Genomic DNA, 20,118 nt, shown 5'->3' with positions numbered 1-20,118 from the left:
CATATTATGATAACTAGGTATATATTCCCAATAAATATATTTGTCATCAATGTCATCATATATGTAATTCGACCTACCTAGCTGTAAGGTAAATGTTCTGGTGCTCGACGCGGTCCCAGTACATGTCATCTTGAAACTATCATTGTCAATAGAGGTGACAGCAAGGTGTCATCTTTTGGGCATTAGCATGTCGAGCACTAGTACGTTAACCGTACCTATTAAAAAACTTGTACTTATTTTATTTTGACTTTTCATAGAAATACATTTTGTTCCTTTATTATTAAATATTTCATTTTTATTATTTATAAGTACAGAGGTGCTCGATATAGCGTTATTTTCTTTATCGACATGTACATGGGGAGAACATGATAAATATTGTAGTAGCTACCTACGCGGCTTGTTTGTTCCTAGTGAGGATGTTAAGTGCAACAACCTTTTTTTGTTTGATTAAAGCATGAAACTTGGCACAGCAGTTCCTTATATCAAAATAAGCCGATTTAGATCGGTAGCCCGAAGGACCCCCCCCCCTCTGGGGCCAGGGAGGGGGGGTCAAAGAACCGCTCCGCCCGGCTTCATTCTAAAAAATCTAACAGGCCCCGTTTAGCTAATAGGTCATATTTGGTATCAATTTCGGATAAATCAATAACGTAGAATTCATTTCTGTTATTAAAAAAATGCAATTTGTCGAACAAAATTAAAAAAAATCAAAAATTATCTAATTTTTCAAGTGTAATTTTTATGTTTTATTTGGTGTCAAAATTAAACTGCCTGGGTTTTCTACATACAAAAAATATGACAATAAAGCCTATTTAATGCAGATTTTAAAAACATAACTTTTATTTACCTTTATTAAAAGAAAATTGCATAAAAAAACTTATACCGTCTCGCGCCGGTGAATATCTTTTTACCGACATCGGCATCGTTATATACAACATCGGAATTACACACTCTGGAGACCAATTAAATGCATTGTTTATTGTTGTAGATCCTATTATAAAGATAGAAAAGCGTACATATATTATTATTTATGTGTCGTTCAGTGAAAAAAGGGACCTAGGAAAAAATTATCACAGAGCCTCGCGTTTGTATAGAAGCATACTCGTATTTAATTAGTGCCAACCACTCCAAGGACTCCATGGTCGCTGTTCTCAATGAATAAGAAGTAAACTGTAAGTATATAATTATGTCAGTTTCAATCATATTCTGGCCACAGTAGGGTTGTCAGAACAGTTTGGAAACAGTCATTTGCTTTTTGCTTCCATTCCCAAGAAGACAGAGTGAGCGTTGAGGGGGCTTTTGACACAGCAACCTTCGAGGCCGTAGAGGAAAGTCTGAAGAGTGAGGGCATCTGACCGGCAATAGCGCAATGGATAGGGAAAATGCTAAAAGGTAGATCCATTACGGCGGAGCTGGGAGGAGTAACAAAGACGATTAGTCCAAGAAGAGGACAAGCCTGACAAGACAAGAGGATGCCTGTCCCCGTCCCCCCTGATGTGGTGCCCACTTCTAAACTCAATGGTAAAAGAGCTCAACAGAGGAGGCATGTACATGCGGGCTTACTCTGATGATGGAGTGCTGTTAGAGAGAGGAATGGTTGTCACTGCGATAAGAGATATAATGATAAGAGATCTCAGACAGGTACCGAGATGGTGTAGAGAGAGAGGGTTGGATCTCAATCCATCGAAAACAAAGCTGGTACTATTCACTAATAGAAGAACAAAGGAGATGAAACCCATAAAGATACAAGGTATAGAACTAGACATGGTGGAGGAGTTGAAATATCTGGGCGTTACTTTAGACAGTAAACTCAGGTACAAAACTCACATCAAGGAGCAGACGGCTAAAGCTATAAGAACACTGTTCCAATGCAAAAGGGCAGTAGGAAAGAACTGGGGACTGAAGCCAGGAATGACCCACTGGATCTACAAGGCGATAATACTACCCAGGGTGCTATATGGAGCCGTGACATGGTGGTATAGAGCACATATTAAAGAAAACCAAAGAGACCTAAGACCTAACCAAAGTCCAGAGATTAGCGTGCCTCATGATGACGGGGGCTATGAGATGAGAATGACCCCGACACACGCAATGGAGGTAATGCTAGGCTTGAAGCCACTCTGGATTGAGGTAAAGAAAAGAGCCACCGAACAGTGGTACAGAATGAAAGCATGCAACGAATGGAGAGGAAGCTGCGTAGACAAGAGACACGCGCTGATACAAAGAGAGGCACTATCAAAACTTGAAATGCCAATAATGACTTTATAAAGAGGCAGGAGATATTTGACAAAAAATATAGAATACACATAGGAGACAGAGATAACTGGAAGGTGGAAGTCGGACACCCGAAGACCATCTGCTTCACGGATGGCTCAAGAAGAAGCTCGATGAAACTAGCAGGAGCGGGCATAGTGATCCTCAAACTGGGAGAGAATCAGTACCACTGGGTAGATATGCTAGCGTTTCCAAGCCGAGGTATGTGCTATAACGCGCTGCGCAAGCATAATCAAGAAGAGCGTAAAACAAGAGGGCGCTGTCGTAATATACACAGACAGCCAGGCAGCACTAAACGCACTAAAGAAAATATCAGTTACCTCCTCTCTCGTGAGAGAATGTCGAGAGGAGCTCAACTTGATAGGCAAGCAAAGAAGTGTCACGGTGGCATGGGTTCCAGGACACCAGGGAGTAACGGGAAATGAGAAAGCTGACGAGCTGGCGAGGATAAGGGTGGAGACGGAATACATATGTCCGGAACCGGCTCTGCCTATGTCAGCGGATGTCACGAAGGGAGTCATAGAGAAGGTAAAAGAGATGGAAGCACAGAGAGAATGGGAAGAAAAGACTGGATGCAGACAGTCGAAGATGATGATCAAAGGTATAGACCACAGGAGAACCAGGTATCTTCTGAAACTAGGTAAGAGCAGTCTGAGACTATTGACAGGTATCATTACAGGTCACAATACTCTCAACAGACACCTCAAGATAATGGAAATTAGTAGAGACGCCTCCTATCCACATTGTGGTAAGGAGGAGACTAGCTTACACTTACTAGCAGAATGTACTATGTACGCGGCACCGCGATATAATACATTCGGTAGAGACACACTAAAAGAAAACGAAGTAAAGGACGTCAAACTCAAAGATGTCCTTTTATTCTGCAGGAAAACAAGAAGATTTGAGGAGAATAGTGTGGGAATGCCGCCGGGACAGTAACCTGAAGCTCCAACTCCAGGGAACTGGGCTGAATGAACGCGACAAGCGATCGACAGCCCGCCTGCTTCTGACCGGGCGTCCCTACACTACATCTACATCTACATGTATAAGTTAGTCTATGAATTTACTAGAGTCGGTAGTGCTGCACTCTGGCGGCAGAACATTACAGTAATATCCCATATTGAGAACAGCGACCATGGAGTCCATGGAGTGGTTGGCACTATCTAAATACGAGTATGCTTCTATACAAACGCGAGGCTCTGTGATAATTTGTTCCAAGGTCCCTTTTTTCACTGAACGACACATAGAAAAATATTTGTACGCTTTTCTATCTTTATAATAGGATCTACAACAATAAACAATACTTTTAATCGGTCTCCAGAGTGTGTACTTCGGATGTTGTCTATATCGATGCCGATGTCAGTAAAAAGATATTCACCGGCGCGAGACGATATAAGTTTTTTTTATGCGATTTCCTCTAAATATAGGTATGTAAAAGTTATGTTTTTAAAATCTGCATTAAATAGGCTTTATCATCATATTTTTTTAATGTAGGAAAACCAGCCAGTTTAATTTTGACAATAAATAAGAAACAAAAATTACACTTGAAAAATTAGATACTATGAGTTTTTTTTTAATTTTTTCTACAAATCGCTAAATTTTTATACCAGAAATGAATTCTACGTTATTGATTTATCCGAAATTGATACCAAATATGACCTATTAGCTAAACGGGGCCTGTTAGAATTTTAAGAATGAAGCCGGGCGGAGCGGTACTTTGACCCCCCCCCCCTCTCGGGCCCCAGAGGAGAGGCTCCTTCGGGCTACCGATCGAAATCGGCTTGTTTTGATATAAGGAACAACTGTGCCAAGTTTCATGCTTTAATCAAGAAAAAAAAGGTGCGACCTTTTTTTGTCACTTAGAACCCTAACTATCCTAGTTGGACGCCGGCCAGAGCCGCGTGCCAACATGCGTGTACGCATGCACTCGAAATTATGCGGATCTACGCTTATTTATCTTAGTTCCAGCAGGTGAATGAATTATAATAAATTGAGGGTATTATGCTTAACGCATATGTAGCAATTATATCATAAATGCAACTCGAAAGAAAAATGCTTGCTCACCTTTTATGACTCTAATAAATGTAACTCTAAGTAGAGACTTTTGAAATGCCTAATTTACGTATGCAAACGTCGGCAAGGTAGGTAACTAAATGTAATTTGTATCTATGTATTGCAAAAATTGTGGACGAATCATTAAAAAATATAGTGTAATATTAAATATGATAGTTTTTCCACCGACATATACCTACCTAAGTAGTCATCTACTAGCTTTGTGAGTTTTTCTAATCTATAAAAGCCTATTCTATCCTCCCCTATCCGTTTGTAACAACAACATAGGAAATTTATTTGAACGTAAACCATCTATTGGAAAGATTTAATTTCGTCTCAGTCAGCACTTTTTATTTTATTGCGGCATTAACTGCGTAATTGTGCGTTGCAGTCATTTTTGGATTGAAGTGCTTTCAGCGCCTGCGAGTTTTAAATAGCAGTATTACACGAAGCGTGGATTTGATGTGTGTGATATCGAGCAGGCTTTTAACTTAAGTTACCATTACCACTGTAAAGTAAAATATTAAATATTTGTGTAGAATTTATTATGGGGGAAGCTTAACAATTAATATTTTTTAAATTTTAATTTCCTATTAGTTCAAAAAAAAACATGTTTGCAAAATATCATATATACGACTGCATTCCAAATATTTAAAGGTAGAGTAGGTCCCTAATAGGTATTTTGCAGTCATAAATGACTAAGTTGTTGCAAAATAAAACGACACCTATTTCATTTCCGAGAATTCATTAAATTCTCTCTCCATATCCAAGCTTATCCAAGTGACGGCATATAAAACCAGATCAAGTGAAACTCGACTTTATAACTGTAGTATTTAAAACTACACGACACAATAGGTATGAACGGCTCATCGACCCATCGGTGAATCATTTTTGCGGTCAAACAAAGGTTTTAAAGACACGTGCATTTTAGATAAACGCCTTATAAACATAATATTTTGCTTCGGCGTTATAGGTTCGGAGAATAACCGCAAATCGTAATAAGTATATGATTTTAGGTTATCATTTTACAAAGTAAACTAATTGTTGGGGCAAAATTAACATTTCCTGCATCGTTCCTGTATCCTATAATGTAATTTATCTAGACGTAGTAACGTAGTACATAGCACGTAGTAGTAGTAGTAAAATAGAAGGTAAAAGAGGTAAAGGAATACCTAGAACATGAAGTAATAATATTATTGGACCGATGGATTGGACCGATACCAAGGACGCCGCCACTCTTTCTAGAACGGCAAAGAACAAAGAAAACTGTCGCATGATGATCGCCGACATCCGATAGGATAAGGCACCATGAGAAGACCTAACGAGTACTTAACGAAAATTAGCCTGTACCCGCTTGCCCGCCAGTTGTCTTCATCCACGTAGAAGCTGCCTCCTTTTCAACAGTTTTTCTCTTGAACAAAAAATATATCGGTTATGTTATGACTTACCACATCAGTGTCTCCCACGCCGTCAGCCATATCCGTCCCCCCCTTATCCCTCCAATGCTTCTCGCTCGTCTCAGGAAACGTAAACGTCCTGTCCCTTCGCGGACTCAGCAGAACCCCTGCAGGCGTCCTCGGACTCCCGTATCCGAATATCTCGACATTTCTAGTGGCGAACAGATCATTGCCGTTATCTGTCCGGGGACTGATAAAGACGTCGTCCTCCAGGTCGTCGAAGGTCAGGGAGAGTGGGGGGGATGAGGCGGAGAGACGGCATTGGGGCTCGATGGTTGGACGGTCGATGTCGGACTCGGAGTGGTAAGGTCGGACAGCATCTGAAAAGAGACGGAAACTTATTACATACCTATTCTTATTTACGACTTAAAAACTATTTTCATATTAACGGAGCCGAGCAAATATAAAAAGTGCTAGCGCCCAACCGGCCCAACAGTTCAACGTTAGGATTATTCGACCTTTTCTAAACGACAACTCTGTAGCTTGCGACGTCATAGTTGGGTCAAAAATAATTTAGTTGTGATGTTATTTGTAAAAAAGTCGAGTGCTATTGTATGTCTTTCGAGCTATAAGTACTTATATAATATATAAAATACTTTAAAAACAAAAATTTTATCTCATACATAAAAGTCACATTTTTTGGGACCAAAAAACCAAACAAGATAAAAACTAAATTACTTAGGTAATTAATAATTTTATAGTTCCCTGTATTACAGTGCGATGTAGTGGCATTATATGACGGCAGCGTGGTTTTAGTTTCATAGAACATAAATATTTTAACTTAGGCCAACATAAATTTTATTTCGGAGGGACGCTTTTTGGTATGATTTACTCGTCTTGGTCATTATTCAGACATTTGCAAGAGCCTGTAGCTGAGCAGTTTGCGCCTGCGCCGTGTTCCACCCACGACATGCGCCAGAGCACGTAGGTCGCTAATAAACATTTTGATTTATGTACAGATTTATAGATACACGTGTCAGACCGTTGATAAAAAGTTTACCTTAGATGTTTTGCAACATTTGATTGATGAAGAAAGAAGACATAAATATATAGGTATTATACTTAAAGATTATATGACTATTGTCTCCGTAATAGTCTAATAGTATAGTAGTGGTAGTAGTACTAGTGGTACCTAGTAATGAAGCTCTGAATGACCTGACCATACAGTGCCAAAAGCGGCGTTTAAGTATATATTTGATAAAGTCTAAATCAGGATATTATTGCTAGCAGGTTAATGAAACCTTCAGACACATAGGTATAGTTTTGGACCATCTTTCAAAAGAAGGTGTTGTCGATATCACTGATTAAAGTTTCTACCGGAGTAGAAAAAAGCTCCTTCTCACTACACACTACGCATTTTTAGATTGAAACTTACTCTAGCGCTACAAAATATAGGTATATTACCTACTAATAATAATTTGTTGCCTAATCTTAAAATTTGGGTGAGTATAATAAACAGATGGTGTGGGAGGCAATAAATTCTATGCAAGTGTTCTAGGTGTTCTCATAGCTGGTTATTATTCTGTGAGGAAGGCTCATAAAGCTGCACCAAGTAAGACCTTGATCCGATTAAAGGCGAAACCGAAACCGAATTAGGGCTCTACTCCAGCATCGCTAAGATATATACCTATTCATAAAGATTAAATTAGTCACGACGTTTGCATTTATTTTATATTACATTAACACGTAACCTAAAATAAAGTTAGTTAGCTTACCGCACTTCTACATAAATTAAATGGCCAGAGGTGATTGAAACAGGTCGTGACGGTTGTGTTGATTGTCAGTCACTGGATTTGAGGTCTTTTGTTCCAGAGACTTCTCTATCAATATTTATTAAAATGATCTTGGATTTCATTTCAATCTCATATGGAATGGACACAAAATCAATTAATTACTTAATGTTTTTTTTTTCATTGTTTCCCGTTCTACACATTCTTGTTTTATGAAAAAAAATACCCTGAAAAAAATCTGTAGGAAAAGGTTTTTTGTGTATTTCAATAATAATTTGCATCAAGAAAAAAATTAAGTATCATAAGAATAAAGGTGATTTTGTTGCACCTGTGAACGGGTTCCAGCAGGCGTTCTACATGACATTAAAGCTCTCCAAAGGGCCTCTACGTGTTGGATCTGTGTCCCCACGCAAGCCTATCAAAAGACCGGGATTTACAGGCCCGTGATTCCAAAAAAAAAAAAAAAGGTGATTTAAACAAATACATACAAAGAGAACAAATCAATCGGAACTTCGATGACAAGACGCAAGACAACGCACGGGCGAGCGGACAGGACAAAAGCAGGCAATTTGCTATCGTCGATACAAATGGGCTGAGCTTCGAGATTGGACAAAAAAGCTACTACATACTTAAATCTATGTATTACTTACCTACAGAAAAATATGGATTTTAGACCGCTGTTAATGATTTTTAGGGTTCCGTACCCAAAGGGTAAAACGGGACCCTATTACTAAGGCTTCGCTGTCCGTCCGTCCGTCCGTCCGTCCGTCCGTCCGTCTGTCACCAGGCTGTATCTCACGAACCGTAGACAGTTGAAATTTTCACAGATGATGTATTTATGTTGCCGCTATAACAACAAATACTAAAAACAGAATAAAATAAAGATTTAAATGGGGCTCCCATACAACAAACGTGATTTTTGACCAAAGTTAAGCAACGTCGGGAGGGGTCAGTACTTGGATGGGTGACCGTTTTCTTTTTGCTTTTTTTGTTTTTTTTTTTTGCATTATGGTACGGAACCCTTCGTGCGCGAGTCCGACTCGCACTTGCCCGGTTTTTACTTGTTGTAAAATAAAACAAAAGTGAAGAATTAAATTAAAAATAACCTCTAACTATTTTCTTTGACTGCTGTCTTAGCTCTTAAAGAATGCAAAGGTATTTTCTGTTAGTCCAGTATTAAATACATAATAATATAACCGCGGAGTAAACATGTTTGAAAGTATAGTGTTGTCATATAAATCACCAACGTAATTATAGATATAGGTATGTTTTTACAAGGATATAATTGAAAATCTCCCGATCCCTGTACCTGTAAGAAACCAGCGATACCAGTACAATATAAAGTATAAGAAACACAAATTAATAAAATGTTGGGTCGGCGAAACGGGTTCTACACACGTGCACGAACCGGCCCCAGCGACAGAGAAGGAAGTAGTGATGTCTCGAGATGTTAAATTAGTGTGGATATGGTTACATCAGTTACATGGCTAGGATGTATCGACGAGAAGTAAAATTAGCAAGTAAATACATACTCATTTTATTTTATATTACAACATTTTACAAGCGGTTGAAAGCAAAAGCAAATCAGCCTTGAAAATTATGCTTATCAACAGTCGATAAAATCGGTCAAAGAAAGCCCTTTTGTGGTATTGGGTAATGCACACGATCGTGGAACACTAATCGATCGATTCCTTACTTATAATTGAGTCATTCTATGTAATCAATGTATGGGAAAATGAAACAAATTAATATAGTTTTCAAACCTGTGTGACGTGATACATCTAGGTGTACTGTTTAAAATTCACCACTCTCCCCCCCCCTCCACCTGACGCTCGACCCCCCCCCCACCTTGAAATGTGTCCCCGTTGGTAGTTTTTTGGCATTCTCACGAAAACTATAATAGATATCAAAAAAGTGTCAAGGACAGAATTAATCCTCATTAAATTTAGAACAAAAATGGTCTCATGTGTTTTATTATAAGTTGAACGGTATTCAAGCTATAAGTACTTGTATAACCTTAAAATAACAAAATAACCATACTAGTATGACGAAATGCAGAATATCTTCAAAACGGCTAGACCGATTTTAATAAAATATACCTAAAAAATCACCGCAGTGAAGCCAGCTATCAAACAAAAGAAACTAGATCAAAATCGGTTCATCCGTTTCGGCGTTACGAAGTCACAGGTAAACACAGAAATACAAATTTTTTTCAACTGCACCCAATAATTTTGTAAACCGATTAATTTTGATCAATTATTTTAATGGGATCATGTCCCTTGAAGTTTTAGCTTTACGAAAAGTTAAAAAACATGGAAAACGGCCCAGTATTTTTCAAATTATCGGCATTTTCCCGATTTGTGAGTGGTTTCGTGTTATCACGCGCACGAGTTGCCCTTGACCCCTATAAAACGGGGGGTAGGGGAGGGGTTGTTATCAGTCACTTATCAGAAGTTGACCGGTACACATATCCGCATATTTTCCCGTAAAGAAGACCTGTGAAAAATGGAAACCACTGAAGCTGAAGTCCGCCAAGTCGTCCAGCTCAGCTCCTGCAAGAGGGGCGTATCCAACGTTCAGTAGCCGCCACGCTGAATTTAAGTCAATCTACAGTTTGCAGAGTTTACCAGAGGTTCCAACGGACTGGATCCTTTACTTCAAGACCAAGAAGCGGCCGCAAAAAGTGTACATCAGAGAGGGACGACCACTTCATTGTCACAACATCTCTCCGAGATCGACACCTGACAAGCGTCTGCGTGGGATACGAGGAGTGGCTGCCAGTGAGTGGACAATAAGAAGAAGACTTAAGAAAGCGAACTTGACACCCAGGAGGCCTGTAACGGGGCCCAGATTGCTGGCGCGACACCGTACAGCCCGAAGAGAGTTTGCAGAAAATCATATGGACTGGACCATTGAGCAATGGACCGCAGTTCTCTTCTCGGACGTGTGCAGAATATGCTTGAATGGATGTGACCGAAGAGGAAAAGTCTACAGAAGGCCAGAAGAACGGTTTGCCCAATGTTGCTTCTGATGTTGTGACAATGAAGCGGTCGTCCCTCTCTGATGTACACTTTTTGCGGCCGCTTCTTGGTCTTGAAGTAAAGGATCCAGTCCGTTGGAACCTCTGGTAAACTCTGCAAACTGTAGATTGACTTAAATTCAGCGTGGCAGCTACTGAACGTTGGCTACGCCCCTCTTGCAGGAGCTGAGCTGGACGACTTGGCGGACTTCAGCTTCAGTGGTTTCCATTTCTCACAGGTCTTCTTTACGGGAAAATATGCGGATATGTGTACCGGTCAACTTCTGATAAGTGACTGATAACAACCCCTCCCCTACCCCCCGTTTTATAGGGGTCAAGGGCAACTCGTGCGCGTGATAACACGAAACCACTCACAAATCGGGAAAATGCCGATAATTTGAAAAATACTGGGCCGTTTTCCATGTTTTTTAACTTTTCGTAAAGCTAAAACTTCAAGGGACATGATCTCATTAAAATAATTGATCAAAATTAATCGGTTTACAAAATTATTGGGTGCAGTTGAAAAAAATTTGTATTTCTGTGTTTACCTGTGACTTCGTAACGCCGAAACGGATGAACCGATTTTGATGTAGTTTCTTTTGTTTGATAGCTGGCTTCACTGCGGTGATTTTTTAGGTATATTTTATTAAAATCGGTCTAGCCGTTTTGAAGATATTCTGCATTTCGTCATACTAGTATGGTTATTTTGTTATTTTAAGGTTATACAAGTACTTATAGCTTGAATACCGTTCAACTTATAATAAAACACATAAGACCATTTTTGTTCTAAATTTAATGAGGATTAATTCTGTCCTTGACACTTTTTTGATATCTATTATAGTTTTCGTGAGAATGCCAAAAAACTACCAACGGGGACACATTTCAAGGTGGGGGGGGGGTCGAGCGTCAGGTGGAGGGGGGGGGGAGAGTGGTGCATTTTAAACAGTACACCTAGACGTATCACGTCACACAGGTTTGAAAACTATATTAATTTGTTTGTCTCAAAACATATAATGACTGTATTATTAGCTGTGGCTATTCTTAAATCAAACCATAATTTTATTTATTTATTTATTTAAACTTTATTGCACAAAACATAAAAATAATGTACAAATGGCGAACTTAATGCCTAATGGCATTCTCTACCAGTCAAATGGTGCAAGGAGAACAGAGTTATTTTGAACAGGTAACAGTAATTTTATTACTGTTCAATTCAATTATAAGACCGAGCTTCGAACATTAAGGCCTGTTAAGATACTCGTAGCAGTTAATTTATTGCAATCAAGCGTTTTTATAAATTGTTTTAGTGTTTAATATGTATTTTCACTTTGAATTGGTTATCCTTAATTTAGTTAAAAACTAGTAAGAAACTAAAAAATTCCTTTTACTCATATGAAAAATGTAGATTGCAATCAGTCCTATCCACATTTTGCTGTCCAGATGCACTCAGATACGTGTTTTTTTTTGTCCTCGCCCGATGCGTAACACAGGTGTCCCTAGCTCATGCTTATTTACAATATCTCTTTACAGATTATTCGCTTTATTTACACGGTTAAGAGTAGAATTTAAAGTTTAAAGATTTTGTATAATAAACTGCGTGAGCAAGTTCGTGTAGGTCCACGTAAACTGCGTGAGCAAGTTCGTGTAGGTCCACGTCCTTTTCTAAAGACGGTAAAAATAAATCCCTATGATTTTTTCATAAATAAGTTATAAGACAAGCTATAAAGAATCATTATCATAGTAAATTGACTAACGATAGCCAAATTTTATAGCTAAACCAAATCGTAAGTAAGGTTCTGGTTTAGACGCGATTGCAACACAACTTAGGCAGAAGGACATAATTTGTTAGCCGTAGTCCTAATCGCTTTGACAATCGTAGATTGTAAGGTAAACTGGTTTTGATTCTAATGTATCGAAATCGTTACACAAATCGCTCTAGTAAAGCGTAGTTAAGTGAGTACCTAAGTTAGGTACTTAGTCTTAGGTAGGTTACATTTTTAAGAATTTGTTAAGTTAACTTAGTTGTTTTTATACCCAGGTATCAAAATAAGTGCTATAACTTAGTTAACTAGAACAGTTCTATCACTGCCGCTCATATGAGTGAATGTTAAGAACATATTAATGATTATATGCAATTTATATGTATAACATTTGCTTCTTCAATAATTACCAATAACATAATGTATTTGTAATCACCTGGCTGACTCACAACAATTTAAAGATAAACTTAAACAAAACAAAATTCATGCAATTCAGATCTTACAAAGCTAAAACCCGTAATGTAAAAGCAAGTCATTGCAATGTTAACATTGAGGAAGTAAACACTACAGCATTTCTGGGATTGACTTTAGATACGCACTGTTGCTGGAAAAATCATATCACAAATGTTTGCCAAAAAATTAACAAGTTCCGTTTTGCCCTGTGGAGGCTGAAACAAACTGTATCGTTAAAAACAGCCCTTATGACATACCATGGGTATATCGCATCCGTCCTAAGGTACGGAATCATCATGTGGGGCAATTCTGTAAATGCCGATCAAGCTTTTATTGCACAAAAAAGTTGTATCAGGGCCATCTGTGGAGTAGGATATAGAGAATCATGCAAGCTCTTATTTCCTAAACTTGGACTTTTAACTTTAACTTGCCTTTATATCTATGAAATGTCACTGTTTGTAAAGCAGAATCCTGATCTCTTTCCTACTATAAAAAATGTTGTCAATAGACCTGTTAGACAGTTTCAAATGGCAGTGCCATCACACAATCTTCTAGTCAGAAGGAAAAGTGCCTATATAATGGGTATTAGAATATTTAATAAAATTCCAGCGACGATAAAGGCCCTAACATATAGCAATTTCAAAAACAAATGGTATAAATTATTGTGTGATTGTTGTTTTTATAGTCTACTTAGATGAATTCTTTAGCTTTAAGTTTTAATTTAATACTTGTGAAATTGTATGTAATGTATGTGTAAATAATGTAAATATTCGAGTTGTATCTGTTGTGTGTAAGCATAGATAGGGCCTTCTGTTCTGAATATGTATAACATTTTCCAAGTTTCACATGCCAAATGGCAGAATATAGTATATAAGTGCATGCGCTGTATATGTATGTATTCAAGTGAATAAAATCATTCATTCATTCATTCATTCATTCATTCATTCATTCATTCATTCATTCATTGTTGATAACAAGACGTTGCTTGATCACAGAGAATGTTTTATTTTTCAACAAGGCTTCTACAACCCCTATTAGATATAAAATTCACGTTATCAGCTATGCCTAAACGTGCGTCAGCACTCCAAGGTTAGAAACTTTATTGTTTAATAAAAGTTTCGACCCGCATCAGAAATCCTAAATTGGCGCATTACCAGACCATTTGTAATACCTTTAGTCAAGAAGGCTTTCTGACATTACCAAATGGGTAAATACAATATAAGATCTGAGAGTGAATTCCATGAAGAAAATAGGAAATGTTTGAATTTTTAGCGCACATTCTACCTACAATTAAACTAGGTTCTATACTACAATTTAACACTGAGTTTAATAAGAAGCAGATACGTCAAGATCAGAGATTTGGTAAATTTTGTACCTCTCGATAAGTGCTAGTACCTACACCAACATGAGTGTGAAAGAAAGTAAGTTTTATTGAATCTTTTAAAACTGACTTCTGACGCGATCCGGCGATAGTTGATTTACGACCTCGTAAAACTGACCGTTTTACTGCCCCCAAGTGTTTGATGCTACTTCTTATACTGTTTACTTTCAAACAAAGTATTGGAGAGTTTATTTAGTTCTATGGTTTTGTTTTATTGGCTATTACCGCTTATTTATGTGTGCTGAATCATATATTTTTTTATGTGATTAAGTAAGTATGCGCAATTTGATTTATTTGCACCTTTACCTATTGCAAAACTTATTGTGTTATTGACAAACGCAAAACAACACGACGATACACAAGCAAGACTTATCATTTCTACTTTTTGTATGAACAATAACAGGTAGAACTTAAAACGTGTTAAAAATTGTTGTTAAACATCAACTTGGTACCTTCGATCATTTGTTGAAGACCATGAGAACTCACAGGGATATCAAAATGTATTCAATAAACTTTGTATTTAGTCATTATTTAGGTACATAGTTGTTACTTTATGAGTTGGACTTTTTAAGTATTTTCTTAACTTCGGGAGTATCTGTAAGTCATGATACATACGTTGAGAAAATTGAAAGCTTTATTGAATCCAAGTTGACCGCATTAGGTCCGGTTGTCGCACGCAATAGCAGAAACCCGGGCAAATTGCGCGCAACCCGGCATTACTCCCGCGGACTGTTAGCCGTCATTAGAGAAATTACACACGAATTAGCCTAACGGTGAGGTGATGAAACGACTCCAGTAAACAGTGATTAGTCAGTCGAAATAAATTCTAACATGTATATAGAAAACATATTTAAATGTAGAAAAAACAGTATCAACTATCATGTTATTAAAAAAATATTGCTATTTGCAACTAACACTAGTAATAAACGGAGTTATTGGGAAACACCAATTCCTTTGTGATTACAAAATAAGAACATACTCAGAAGTTTTTATATTATGAAAGTAAAAACGAATCAATATATTTTAGGGCCTATGACCACTATGAGTAAAAGACGATAATCTAAAGAGCTTACCTAACTATTATTATGAGCAACAGGAACTTAACGATGGCAGTTAATGATGGCTTTAAAAACTTTAAAAAGTTAAATAAAATAATCCCTAAACCTGTTGATCGTTCGAGTGCTTAAAACGGACGATAGCCAACATCAATAACAATTTACATATTTCAACGATCACTTACAAATCAATAAAGCTGACGAAACAAGTTAACACAGAAATTGAAATTCCAACAGAAATTCCCATAAAACACGATCGTCGGGATGATAATGGAGACACAAGGCTGGATGATTTGTCACAATACGGAGGGCTCGGAATTATTCCAGTAGGACAACTCAGCGGCTCTGAATAAAAACACAATTCATCTAAAGCATGATTAATTGATTGGTTCGTGTTCTCAGGATTCTAATGTGGTCGAGCGAGAAATCATACTAAAGACTGATATAGTTCCACGAAAATTGAGAAATTACTACTGTTTCAGTAAATATTTGGCCGCCGTAGTAGTATTAGTAACATAGGGTCGTCAAAAAGACCTATATTTTGTACATTGTATTTATACATTTCAAATTTCAATAAGTATTACGATATTTACTTTTAGTCATACCAAATAATATCTTGATTGCATGTCTAAAACGACATTCATGACGACATGTCGTTAATGAATTGACTCCATGTTCCTCAATCTTGTTAAAAATGTTAATGCAATTACATTTTGGACTGGTGAGGAGTACCTATACAATGCGTAATTTGTTTTTCATTTAAGTTTATAGTAGATTTAAAAATTGTAATACATTATTCAATATACTCATTATCAAAGATAAATCCCAATTGATATTTATATTATTACACAGATTTCATTTCAAACATTAAACAAAAATCTGTGTTAATAAAAACCCTCGAAAATAATCTTTTGAAATCATCAATCTTTTAAACGTTCACAATTCCCTGCCGTGATGACTGCGCAATTATCAAGAAATAGGAGGATTATCCGAAAACTAGTTTGAAGAGTCCGGTTCGGGTTTTAAATAAAACCGTCCACTTGGTGACCAGTGAAGATGTCAATTACAGTGAAGTTGTTAAATTCATCGTCAGTCAGGAAAAACCAAGTGCTTCACCACCTAGTGAAAAACAAAACAACGGCTTACAAATATTAAGGTATCTACTTCTACTTGGCATGAAATAAATGCCTATATTTATTAACTATTAGTTTTTCTATTTTATTTATAGTTAAATATTAATTATGACTTATGAATAATAGGTATTTCAACATAATCTAATAAACAAGTTATCATTATTAATATGCTTGTTAACTTGTAACTTAAATTACATTAAAACTGTTTTTGTTCCTTACACCTTTATGCCTTATGTTTAGTTGAGACTATCAAATTTACAAAAACTAAGAAGAGGTTTAACTGCAGTAACTACAAGACGAAGCACTGAACGTTAATTTTACTGATGTGATAAAATAACGTAGAGTTTATTATAAATCAAAACACAAAAAGACAAAATATACTTAATTGTTAGAAATGTTAAAATTTTACGATATACACATTATCATTCCCAGGGGCATAATCTGGCTCCATTATTACACTTTTTATACTTAATTGCCCATAATTGTAAAATATCAAATCTCAATGCTTCGTTTTATGAAACGAAGCAAACTCTGGTTTGAGACCAATTTCTACGATTGATGCTTTCATCATGCTAGAATGCATTAATAATCTAACATTAATTTTATTGTAATACATGATACAAATTTAAAGAAAAAAGTATTCGTTAGAAATACTAATATGACCTTTATTTGCTTTAGTATAAGACACATGTTTTTTAGAATTTTGATTAAACGCTCACGACAGACGCTTTCTTAAAATTTATAGCTATACTTAACTAAAACTTAATCGTTTTCGAGGTCTACTGCAGAGGCTCTTTCAATTAAAATGATAAATAACTGACTTTAATAAGACTAATTTTATCCACAGCCTACATCTATTACTATATTTATAAATGCTTCAACAAAAATTAAAACCGATCCAGACGTGCCCGTGCTCGTTCGTGGAACAAAAAAAAAAGTTTTATAGATACTTATTATGGACATAACAAGCAAAAGAGAATATCTTCGCAACACTGAGGGATGACTTTTTGCGAAAACTCAAAACGGCTTAAGCGACCATATCCAATAAGTATAAACATATGTATAATTATAATTTAAGGTGAATAAAACAAATATTCTTGAATACTTATAGATACATATGTAGAACCATGTTAGAACTAGCAACGCGCCTGTGATACTAATGGACTTAACTAAACTTGTTTACCACCGTCGTAGTAAAAAAATGGCAAGTAAACAAATGAAAGAAGATATACCTACTTGTAATTTGAAGTTGTATTACAAATACAATTTCGCCAAGCTTTATTTCTCTTATTGAACCTGATTGACTTACTACCACTGACACCATCTGAAATCTAAGCCTATTTTTAGATGGTCTGTTAAACCATTGTATGCAAATTTCCTCGGAGCTTAAACTTATTAATTATTGTGGTTGCGTGCAACCATGAATAATAAACTAGGTACGCCAATGGCAGAAGGATCAGATTGATAAAGCGTATAGTGTATTTCTGTAAGGTTAACATTAACGGGCAAGTTGCTCATTTTGCTAATCTCATGTGATCATTGATAGATTTACGGGTCAGTTGCCAATAAAGGTATTAGAGTTCAACCAAGAAAAATCTGCAGAGATTTTGACAGCACACGCAGTGCAGGTGTTATTTTAAAAGTCCAACTTCTATGAAATTATGACGTATAAATAGCACTGGCACTACGTGTGCTGTCAAAATCTCTGCAGATATTTCTTGATCTAACTCTAGGTTCACATGTCTATCAATTGGTTTTACATTATAGAATTTATTTCATTATATGATACATTTTACATATTATGTATGTATAAAACTTAAGAAACTAAAAGCCGACTCTAGGTTGAATTTAAGATTAATGCCAAATTATAAATTAAATCTGAATTTGTTATTGATACATCACTCTTAACACTGACAGATCAAATCCACAGCCTGTTATTGCATGTGTATAATTATTATTATGTGTATTATTTTTAATTTTGAGTTACAATTTAGGATCTATGATGATTAATAGTTGGTTGGCAATTATCCTCAATTAATCATTTTACTGAAACGTCTGGCTTCCTTTATTTTTTTAATTTGCCGTTGCCCCTCACCATCTTATGAAATTTATTGAGGAAAGGATTAGGTATGTGAAACGATGGATTAAAACATCTAAATTAAATCTCTGAGTTACAAAAAGGACTGGCACATGTTAATAAGAAAGGTTTACAATTTGTTAAACCGTAGTCGAACTAGTTCATTACATACACGTCACAGGCATAATACCAAATTTTCTATAATAACGACACCCATTAAAGTTGACTAAAAAACCGGAACAGTAGCAGTCATTTCAAAAGAAGCTATTAAAAATTTAAAACTGGAAGCGCAGCAAATGAGTATGGCAATAACGTCAAAGTTAAAGAAACATTCATCATTGATGACAATAGGTTGGAAGATGAAAGAACGCGTAGTACGGTGGCTGGTAGACTCATTGTATTTTTATCACTCGTTACTCATTAGACATCATTGTATTAAAATGTGCGGTCCTTGAACCTAAACGATAGTTTGAACTGTCAATTTTAAAGAAGTAATTTTACGGACCTTCCCGGAGATACATTTGAATCAGCTAACAGTTCAATAATGAAATTTAATCTCTCACTCGGTTGTTTTTTCAGTTCAGGATTGCTGACAAATCAAAAATTGGATGTCGAGCGTTGGTAAGTAGGTACATATATGTAGTTTGTTTTGACTTTTGTCATAATTTTATACAATTTTTATTGTAGGCGCAGGCGCAGCCAATAAAAGAGTTACAATAAGCTTCAGTACCCGTACAATGAGTCACTGACAGTGTCAAAACTGTCATATACTCTAACGTGTAGACGTTACATACCTACATCTCGCGAGCATGTCCTTCAACACCATCTTAAAAAAATTACATCGCAGCTGTGCGATCAATAAATAAATAGACTAGATAGAATAGATTCTGACATCCCTCAATGACAACAGTTAAAAGAAATGCAGCATGAATATGTATATACGTAAAAAATCTTAAACTCCATTGGCATCTCTCGAATTTAATACGAAACCTCCGAAGATCCAAAATTACCATAAAAAAGGGCGTAAACTGTAAAATGAAAAAGTACTTACGTGTACGAAAACATTCTTAGTTAGGCGCTTGTGACAATAATTTAGCTGCGAAGAGAATCTTAGTCTTACTATAGGTAATATGGACAAGACTGCATTAAATTTAACATAGTCTTTGACCCACAACATCAACATGTCAAAATAATACTAAACCCGTATTGCTAAAGGAGAATTATTTGCGGCAAACCACATAAGTTATATGTCCGATAAATTGGGTAACCCGTAACCCAACTTTTCGGTAGTAAACAATTTAAAAATGAACGTGAATATTCGGCCCGTAGGTACCTGGATGCGCAATCCGGGAGCTGCGTTTGCGGTATTTTGATAGCCAATTGTTTTCATTCTGAAACAGGACTTAACTTCAAATGTTATGATCGCCCGTCTGTAGCTACTCGTTCATTTTGTGGTTAACATTTTTGGTGGCTCAATGCAGCAATGGTAGAAGGAAGAATGGAAAAATACAATGTACAAAGAATGGAGCACCCATCCGGATACAACATAGTATGTGGTTACTTGTATTGTCAATTGTTTTTAACTTGAAGAATAAATTGACAAATATTATTCAAGTAATATATATTTGATTCAATAAGATATTTTGATAATCCTGCAATCACAAAGAATGACAAAATTCATTGCTTGAAATTGTAATAGTAAAAGTAACATTAAATCTTTGGTTAAATTA

General features: G+C 36.4%; 1 protein-coding gene and 1 long non-coding RNA gene across 2 annotated transcripts in view; both read right to left on the bottom strand.

Moving 5' to 3' along the window:
- LOC134666178 (uncharacterized) overlaps window positions 1-20,118 on the bottom strand; it is a 163,340-nt gene that overhangs the window by 51,804 nt on the left and 91,418 nt on the right. The window lies entirely within an intron of this gene.
- Window positions 1-20,118, bottom strand: part of LOC134666064 (uncharacterized) — a 128,113-nt gene that overhangs the window by 21,514 nt on the left and 86,481 nt on the right. The window contains exon 2 of the mRNA XM_063523180.1: window positions 5,772-6,100. Within this exon, the coding sequence (XP_063379250.1) occupies window positions 5,772-6,100 (329 nt within the window). The remainder of the gene's footprint in view (window positions 1-5,771; window positions 6,101-20,118) is intronic.

This window comes from Cydia fagiglandana, chromosome 1, assembly GCF_963556715.1.
Source record: "Cydia fagiglandana chromosome 1, ilCydFagi1.1, whole genome shotgun sequence".
Lineage (NCBI taxonomy): Eukaryota > Metazoa > Arthropoda > Insecta > Lepidoptera > Tortricidae > Cydia > Cydia fagiglandana.
The sequence above is the reverse complement of the archived record's forward strand: the minus strand, read 5'-3'. Positions and strand labels throughout refer to the sequence as shown.